Here is a 9,517-nt window from a genome sequence, read left to right as displayed (position 1 = left end):
TATATAAGAACTTTCTTTCTTCACAGCTATATGAGACTTCAACACCTTCAGTGTTTAACCCATTCTGCTCAAAGTGGAGCAAATTTACAATGAAAATTCATTCTCTATGAGTTATTATGTCCATGCATCTATTAAAATTAGATTTGGTCATTCCATTTGTTCCACTGCATTTTGTTTCTTTTCAGAACAACATACCACACAGTGTTGTGATATTATTTCCCATTCAGCTAACCATTCAGAAATCAACCAGAACAAACTTCTGGTTTGAGATGCATAAATATGTAGCCCCTGATTATGTCACATAAATTAACAACTGTGTGTGTGTGTGTGTGTGTGTGTGTGTGTGTGTGTGTGTGTGTGTGTGTGTCTGTGTGTGTGTGTGTGTGTCTGTGTGTGTGTGTGTGTGTGTGTGTGTATGTACATGGTTTCACATTGGTACCAGTACCAGTGAGTAGGTAGTGATATAGTTAGTGTCTAGCAGCTAGGTGATTCAACATCTGAAGACAAGTGGAATAAATTGGCTTCCTTGAAAACAAGTGGAGAGCATCTACCTTTATAGTACTGCTTCAAGAAGTATTGTCCAACAGATGAAAAACGTAGAAGTTGAAATGATGATGATGTCACACACACACACACACACACACACACACACACACACACACACACACAAGTATATTCTTTTATTTGTATGGCCCAGAGCTATAATACCAGACACTTACCTAGAAGAAAAACATATCTGTAATACATCATCAATAAAACATATGTCCTCAAATAACAAATGTATTTACACCCATCAGAAGGGGAGAAGACATAGGTTAATTTGCAGATGCAAGATATGTTTCAACAGTTGAGCAACAAAAGCTTAATGTAAATGCATTTTTCAATGTTTAATATGGTGGCATGTATTTTGAAGGACTTTTAAAAGAACTCATTTCTAGCAGCTTGACATGCCATATGGATGCCCTGCCTTGTTGATTCAGTGAGTTTGTTAAAGGTGCTAATATTGTTGGGTTGAAATAATAAAGTTATGAAAATTGAAAACTTGAAGTATTGGACTAACATTTTTCTTATGGTCATTAATGGCTGGATTCAGTATCCCAGCTGCTTTGTTCCATGTGACTAACTTTTAGTTGTTTCTCTACTAGCTCCTGGCAGACTGACAACTAAACTTATGAACGCTAACTGAAACTTGTTTCTTCACTGTCTCCTGTACATATTGGAAATATAACAACCAGTAAGGCATTCCTCTTTTCTTTTTTTTTTTATAAACTGTACTTTCTAGCTATTCATTTTCTTAAAAAGTCTGTGCTAGCAAATATTCTAAATTTAGCTTTACCATTCTTGATTTGGCAGTTACAAGACCCACAGTCAAGTTCAAAACATTCTAAAGGTATCTGTAATGGTGACAACATGTTTGAATACTCAGTAAATGCGTTCACCCATATAAATTTCGTTATGACCATCATTTCAGGACTTAAGACAAAAATGAGATGTTTGAGATGCTACAGTTGTTAGTATAGAGGCATGTGTATGCATAGTTACAGTTGTATGTATCTATACACATGTGTAAGTGAGAAAATATTTGGGGAATGGTTTTTGAAAGTGTTGTTTACTAGCAAGCAATTTGGTCTGAGAGGTTTGACCATTTAGCAATATTCCATTCAAAGGGTCCTATTTACTTTATTGAAAACATAGGATAGTTCTTTCTGAATGTTTAAGTGATTTCTTTGAAAGGCTTGGCAGTAGTGGATGTTTCTAAGTTTATAAATTTCTATGAGTGACTTTGCATTAATGGGTTTGCTAAATTTATTCATTGTCTTCAAAGAGTTCAGTGATAATGGATTTGCTAAATTTGATTTGACTTTGCAAATCATGCCACTTAACAAATGTTGCTAGCAAGTTGGATAAATCACTTAGAAGATGGACTTTATGCTACTTTCATCTTGCTTGTATAATCTGGTATCCCTTATTAAGTCAAATACTGATATATATTACAATGGTAGAATAAATGAGTACCTTGTTTCAAGAAAAAATATATGGGTCACAGATTTAAGCAGCTCAGCACTACACTGTTATTTCAGTCTAAGTTGATTGAAAATGAATACCACCATTATCACTTCAAGATTTGTTTTTAATATAACAGGTAAGTAATAGGAGAAACTTGCAGAGGTTCAAAGAAATTTAGGAATTTGTAAAATAATCCACATCATGCCAAGATGGAAAACAAATTAAAAATATTAGTTTCAAATTTTGGCACAAGGCTAGCAATTTTGGTGGGAGAGAGTAAGTCAGTTGCATCAACCTTCAGTGCTCAACTGGTACTCATTTTATTGATCATGAAAGGATGAAACGTGAAGTTTACTTTGGCAGAATTTGAACTCAGAATGTAAAGATGAACAAAATGCTGCTAAGCATTTTTCCCAGTACACTAACAATTCTGTCAGCTTGCTGCCTTAAAACAAATTTAACATACTGGAAAGAAAATTATACAATAGATTAAATTATTAACAAGCCATTACAGTTTTACTCCAAATTTAAAAGTGACGAACCTTTTCTGATTTGTAATAATACAAGCAGTTGTCCTTTCGTAACACAAACCATCGCTTTCTCCATGACGCCCTTTTGAGAAGTGGTAAATGACTGTTTCCTAGTTTGAGCATATATCCAGTCATTAGTGGAGCTTCAAGATCTCTGCTGTAGCACACATTACTTAGGCCAACTGTGATAGATACTTTGTCCTCAGCTGTAGAACATGAAGGAAAATGAAATAATATAGTTTTCCATTAAGTTGTAATTTATTTATTCAGTTACATTTCTAGATACTAAGGCTGTATAAGACGAAATTCTTCCAAATTTTTACAATGATATATTACACAAGGTCAATATTGAAGTACACCAAAGTTGTAACTTATATCAGACCACTTAATTTTTCTTCTTAGAAAAGATACTTAAAAGCAACAAATTTATTCTTATATTATTTCCATCATTTTGATAGATAACAAGTAGTTAATAGATTGATGTGTACATAAGAAGCAACACAGCTCTATGATTCTATGATCATATTACTTCTTTTAGAAGCAAGAATATAGTCATATGACCCTAACAGCCACATTTACATAGCATTTTCTGACAACATTATACATATGTATACTTCGTTTTTGAATTTGGTTTGCAAGTATAACATTTCTTAAACTTAGAAGCTACTGCACTGTTGATTTCTATTATAAATTGCTGTTGATCTTCATTGAGAAGGAACACATAAAAAGGTGTTGGGAATATTTAGACAAAAATCAAGAGTCAATATTTTTAACTTGTCAGCAGACAATAAGTGATATGTTCCTAGATGAGTTGTTCAATACAATAGTTTACTTAAACCCTTAGCATTTAAACCAGCCATATCAGGCCAAAATATTCTATCTGTTCTATGTTCAAACAGGCTAGATCATGTCTATTATATCTGCTCTACAATATCATTCTAAAAATAAACAAACACATCATCAAAACCTCAAAGCTATGAGATAATGCATGATTAATTCAAAACAATGTGAATAAATAAGCATTACATCTGACAGAGAAATCTGAATGCTAAAGGGTTAATGGAAAGAAGTGAAGTGGCAACCAATAAGTCATATTTTGAGACTGAGTTTCAGAATTTGGAATTTATGCCCCAAACCTGTCTGTGGATAATAATACTTAGCACTTTAAATGCACGAGTGATTAACAGCTACAAAACCACTGAAGCTTTAGAATGTGTTTCCACAATTCTTTAAATATTCAAATTTATACATTATAACATATGCTACAATTAGATAATTGATGCAAAACCTTAAAAAAATTAATTATTTCAATTAGAAAATTTAAAGAAGAGAAGTACATATTGCTGTGCCAGGAGACAAATTAGTAACTAAATATTTCAGATGAAGCCCTTCATTAGAGAGACAACATTGAAATAATTTCAGCTGTTTTATAAGACTGGAATCTTCTTTTAGACAGCAGTTCTATATGTTGATAAGAGCCTCATAATTACATTAGTTCACTTAATTCTTCATTTACTAAACAAGCACCGTCTTAGTTTACTGCTTTTTATAGCATACTTATAAATTGATTTGGAATATTATAACATAATGAAATGCACCTCATTTAAACTCTAAGATCTAAATTTAAACTATAGCTAATACAATTGTTAGCAATTTATATTTTGTATAATCCAGAAAATATTTAGATATCTGAAACATGAATATATTCTTAGTGTAGAAAAAGGTATCTGGGGAGCATACCCAAAGTTTTTCACAAAACTCTGAAGGTACTGAAACATCAGTTTCATTTACATGGACATTTAATCTTGATATTTTGTCAAGAAACTATAGTTTGTAGTTACATAAAAATGCTGCTTAGTTTATGTGTGCAAGCTAGTTTGAATATCATGTTATTTTAACAATTCTTAGTCTTTTACAGGTCTCAAGTACAGGACTGTGACCAGGCTGGATCATTGTCATCTGAGACAGCTGATTACATCAATTTCAGTATTGAACTGAGAAAGATGAAAGGCAAAGGAGGCCACAAAAGGTTTGAACTCAGAAAAAAAATAAATCCCACAGGATATTTTGTCAAACACACAACTGATTTTAGCATCGATACTCTATTTCTTTACACCAAATATTGTAAGAAATTTAAATATTCCCCAGATTCAATCTGCAACAAACCTATATATATATATATATATATATATATATGCATGTATATGTATGTATTTCAAACACATAAATGTGGGACTGAACCTGGAACCATGTTGTTCGTAAGCAAGTTACTTACCACACACCCACTCCTACGCCTATATCTTTAAGAAAATAATGATAAAATGGCCAGCAAACATAATCAAAATAGGCAAAATATATATTATTAAAAGTCAGGGTACAATATGCACCTGTTTGCTAGAAAGATAATAACTTATTTAAATTTATGCATGCTCACTATTGTTCATTATGAAGTCGTGGGGCCTTCAGCTGAACAGACATGCATAGAATGGTAAATATATTTTAAAAATAGGTTATGCAGTAAGCCTAGCTGATGATCTTCAAGTGCCATCTGGCACAGAAAGTAAAATCAATTGATACTGGGATATCTACTCTTCTCTTTGTGGTTATATATGTGTGTGTGTACGCAGCAGCTCACAAACATTTGACTTGGGAATGGGTCATCTGTGTCTCAGCATTTCTGTTCTGCTAACCATTCCACCCAACGCCTCTTGGTCTCTGGCACAGCTACCCCACACCCTAGATCCCCTACCACTTGCCTTTAGAGAGAACAGGAACTCCTTTTCTTTCTCCAAACTTATATACTTTTGAATTCTTCACCTCAACTCTTCTACCTTAATTTTTTCTTCCCACACACTTCATCATTATACACTACTCCCTCTATTTCTCTCCACCACCCCTTTTCCCATGCTACTTTCATGCATCCTACTCAAACCTTCCTACACATCTCACTCAACTCAACCCTCTTGGCCACATAATAAAAGGCAGACATGGTATTTGTTATATCCTGTCCCTTCCATATCCTTTTATATTGTCTATTGCATTTACACTAAACACACACACACACACACACACACATGCACACACACAAAAGAAAGAAATCTCTCTACCTCATAAATTCATAATATAGAAATGTTTCATTATACAAATTGTCATTATAGTGAAAATACAATTGGTAAAATAATACTCACATTGTTGAATAAGTTTTATAATTTCTTCAAGTGATGATTCCAGAACACTGACATTATTAATAGATACTAGAATGTGACCAGTTCTAATCCCAGACTTTTCAGCAGGGCTCCCTAATAAAGAAATATATGTAATTAGTTCTTGATAAATAATAATAATAAAAAAAAATCAGATGCATGTGTGGTTGTGTGGTAAGAAGTTTACTTCCCAGCCACACGGTTCTGGATTCAGTCCCACTGCACGGCACTTTGGGCAAGTGTCTTTTACTATACCCTTAGGCTGACCAAAGCCTTGTGAATGGATTTGGTAGATGAAAACTGAAAGAAGCCTGTCGTCTGTGTGTGTGTGTGTGTGTGTGTGTGTGTGTGTGTGTGTGTGTGTGTGTGTGTGTGTGTGTGTGTGTGTGTGTGTGTGCATGTGTGTGTGTCCCTTTGCCCCCATCGCCACTGTTTGACAACTGGTGTTGGTGTGTTTATGTCCCTGTAACTTAGGAGTTCAGCAAACAAGACTGATAGAATAAGTACTAGGCTTTAAAAAATGTCTTGGGGTCAATTTGTTCAACTAAAACCCTCCAGCATGGCCACAGTCAAATGACTGAAACAAGTAAAAGAATAAAAAATAGTCTCTTACATAGTCTGCCTAAAATATGCCAAATGTCTAAAACATCTGAATGGCCAAACAGCTTATTAAATATCTTTTGTCTCTCACTTATTTCAGTCATTAGACTGCAGCCATGCTGGGCCACCACCTTGAAGGGTTTAGTTCAGTGGTTCCCAAACTTTTTTCGGCTACCACTTGGCACCCAGGTTGCATTCCTAGCCCACTCCCTTCCTCCACCACTCACCACCACCGGAAACATAGGCCATTTTCTGCAGCGAATTCAAAACAACTGTATTTCATAAATAAAATTAAACTTAATTAACCCTTTATTTTGTTGTTTTTACATCCATTGTCCCACTTTTGGCCACCCCATTATCACCCCATTTTTCTTCAACACCCCACCCCTGGATCTTTCTTCCACACCCAAGAGTGGCAGTATTGCCCACACTGGGAACCACTGGTTTAGTTGAACAAATTGACCCCAACAATTATATATTTTTTGATTTTTTCTAAGCCTGGTAATAATTCTATCAGTCACAGGGATGTAAATAAACCAACATCGGTTAAGCTATGGTGGGAGGACAAATACATACACAAAGACACACACACAAATGCATATATACACACACTCACACACATAATGGGCTTCCTTGGATCAAATCTGCTCACAAGGCTTTGGTCAGCCTGAGGCTATAGTAGAAAACATTTGCACAAGGTTCCACACAGTGGGACTGAACCCAGAACCATGTGGTTGGGAAGCAAACTTCTTACCAGACAATCATGCCTGCACCTATAATCCTATAATATTCCATACAATGTGTCTTTTTTTTTTTTTAAGAATATGTTAAAAAGGAAGAATTAATACAAATAATAGTTATTTTGAAGTGAGTGAGATTACTGGGATCAAAATAAGTCAGGAAAACATTCCAGAAACAAAATAAGTATAAGGATAGATTGAATGACATCCTTTACTGCAGACTCTAACTAAATATTGTGAAGGGAAATTATTAATTTAAAGTAGGAGAACATTGAGTATAAGAAATGAAAAAAAGATACAGCTGAAAGAAGTTTAATTTTGATACTGATTTCAAATTTTGGCACAAGGCCAGCAATAGCATGGAAGGAGTAAATCAATTACATCAACTCCAGTGTTCAACTAGTATTTATTTCATCAACTCCGAAAAGATGACTGGCAAAGTTGACCCTGGCAGAATTTGAACTCAGAACATAAAGACAGACAAAATACAGCTGAGCATTTCACTCAACATGCTATTGATTCTGCCAGCTCACCCACCTTAATATTAAGATAAACTAAAATCTGTATTCCAGGATTCCATGGTAATACTTTATTGTAAACTCTTGAAAAAGAAATATTTGCTATTTATTTAGGATTATTTTGGCCTTGAAGTAGTATTAGTATTCGCTTCATTGAAAATGACTTTTTCAAAGATTGTTCATGAAACTGGTCAAGATTTATTGAATGTTTCTATTATTAAATTTGATGTGTAATCATTACAAGCAAATGTAGTAGAAATATTTTTGAATAAAATGTGGAGTTCTGTACAGATGAGTAGTGGACAGGCCACAAAAAAGCACAGATTTGAATAATAATAATGGCTGTAACCATAAATTTAATCGTACTTGATGTTTTAAAAACACCAGAGAAATTCAGTAATACATCGTAATGGTGGATATATATTAATACTTCATTGAATTAAGCTTTTTTTTTTATTTATACTATTTCTATCTTTACTTGAAATTGTTTTCATTTATTTTATTTTTATTCATATATTCAATTTTATTTTACCTGGATCTACTAATGTGACAATAGTAGGATGACTATCCAAAATGTGTAAACCAAATTCTTCATCTGATTCTTTCATTAAATGCACTGTTTCTTCACATTCTGAAATAAATATGAAGCACCATGATTAAAGGATTAAAGTAAATAGCATTAAATCAAATTTAAAAACATTAAGAAGCTTAAAAGTTACCAGATTAAAGATATATGATTTAAAAAACTTTTTCGTGGATGCCTAGATAACATTTAGAAAATATCCTACTAATAATTTACTCAAGTTCTTTTAATTTATTCCTTGATGAAGTATGATAAGAAAATATACTAGGAGTTCAGAAAGATTTATATTTTCAGAAGATAAATTTTTAATAAAAACTGATAAAACACATTAATTCAGTTTACCAAAGAGTTGGACATTTTTATGTAAATTTCCTATGATCAATTTTGATTCTTTGCTTTAAAATTCAATGCTAATAACAGTTGGATGTACTCAAACAAAATATAATCTATATTTAGTCAGATTTTAATGAGCTATATTTAGTCAGATTTTAATATTAGCAATAGTTAAAATTTATTATTTTCACTTTTAGAAACAAATATACATTATTTCTTCTTGCAAATATGCTATCAAAAGAGAAATAATCAAGGTAAGCTTTATTGATAATTTAGATATAAAAAATGAGAGTATATACTATTCTACTGAAGTTAAATTAAATAATCAGAGTGATTATCATTTTTGTAAATAGTTATATCTCAAAAATTGTGATGTAGTATCTAGTAATAATCAGCTAATGGAAGCAGAGCACTATTGTACTTAAAGGTTTCATAAAATAATATCTAATAGGTGCAGGTGTGGCTGTGTGGTAAGAAGCTTGCTTCCCAGCCACATGGTTTCAGGTTCAGTCCCACTGCATAGTACTTAGGGCAAATGTCTTCTACTATTGCTTCGAGTCAACAAAAGCTCTGTGAATGGATTTGGTAGATGGAAACCGAAAGAAGCCCATTGTGTGTATATTCTTTTACTTGTTTCAGTAATTCGGCTGTAGCCATGCCTTTAGTCGAACAAATTGACCCAATACTTATTCATTGTAAGCCTAGTACTTATTCTATCAGTCTTTTTTGTCAAACCGCTAGGTTACAGAGACGTAAACACACCAACACCAGTTGTCAAGCGATGGTGCAGGGGACATACCATACACACACACATATATATATGATGGGCTTGTTTTAGTTTCCATTAACCAAATCCACTCACAGGGATTTGTTCGGCCCGAGACTATAGTAGAAGACACTTGCCCAAGGTGCCATGCAGTGAGACTGAACCTGGAACGATATGGATGGGAAGCAAGCTTCTTACCATACAGCCATGCTTGCACGTATATATATATATATATAT

The 9,517-nt window shown here is 33.4% G+C and overlaps 1 protein-coding gene across 4 annotated transcripts in view; it reads right to left on the bottom strand.

The window, feature by feature from the left end:
- The window catches only part of LOC106868868 (uncharacterized), a 361,638-nt gene that overhangs the window by 195,343 nt on the left and 156,778 nt on the right, over positions 1-9,517 (bottom strand). For all 4 annotated transcript variants that reach the window (XM_014914318.2, XM_014914316.2, XM_052971228.1 and 1 more), the window contains exons 6-8: positions 8,131-8,229; positions 5,726-5,836; positions 2,550-2,743 (exon numbers count right to left, since the gene is read on the bottom strand). In XM_014914318.2, the coding sequence (XP_014769804.1) occupies positions 2,550-2,743; positions 5,726-5,836; positions 8,131-8,229 (404 nt within the window). The remainder of the gene's footprint in view (positions 1-2,549; positions 2,744-5,725; positions 5,837-8,130; positions 8,230-9,517) is intronic.

This window comes from Octopus bimaculoides, chromosome 10 (genome assembly GCF_001194135.2).
Source record: "Octopus bimaculoides isolate UCB-OBI-ISO-001 chromosome 10, ASM119413v2, whole genome shotgun sequence".
Classification (NCBI taxonomy): Eukaryota; Metazoa; Mollusca; class Cephalopoda; order Octopoda; family Octopodidae; genus Octopus; species Octopus bimaculoides.
Note: the sequence above shows the minus strand (reverse complement) of the source record. Positions and strands in the feature narration are given on the sequence as shown.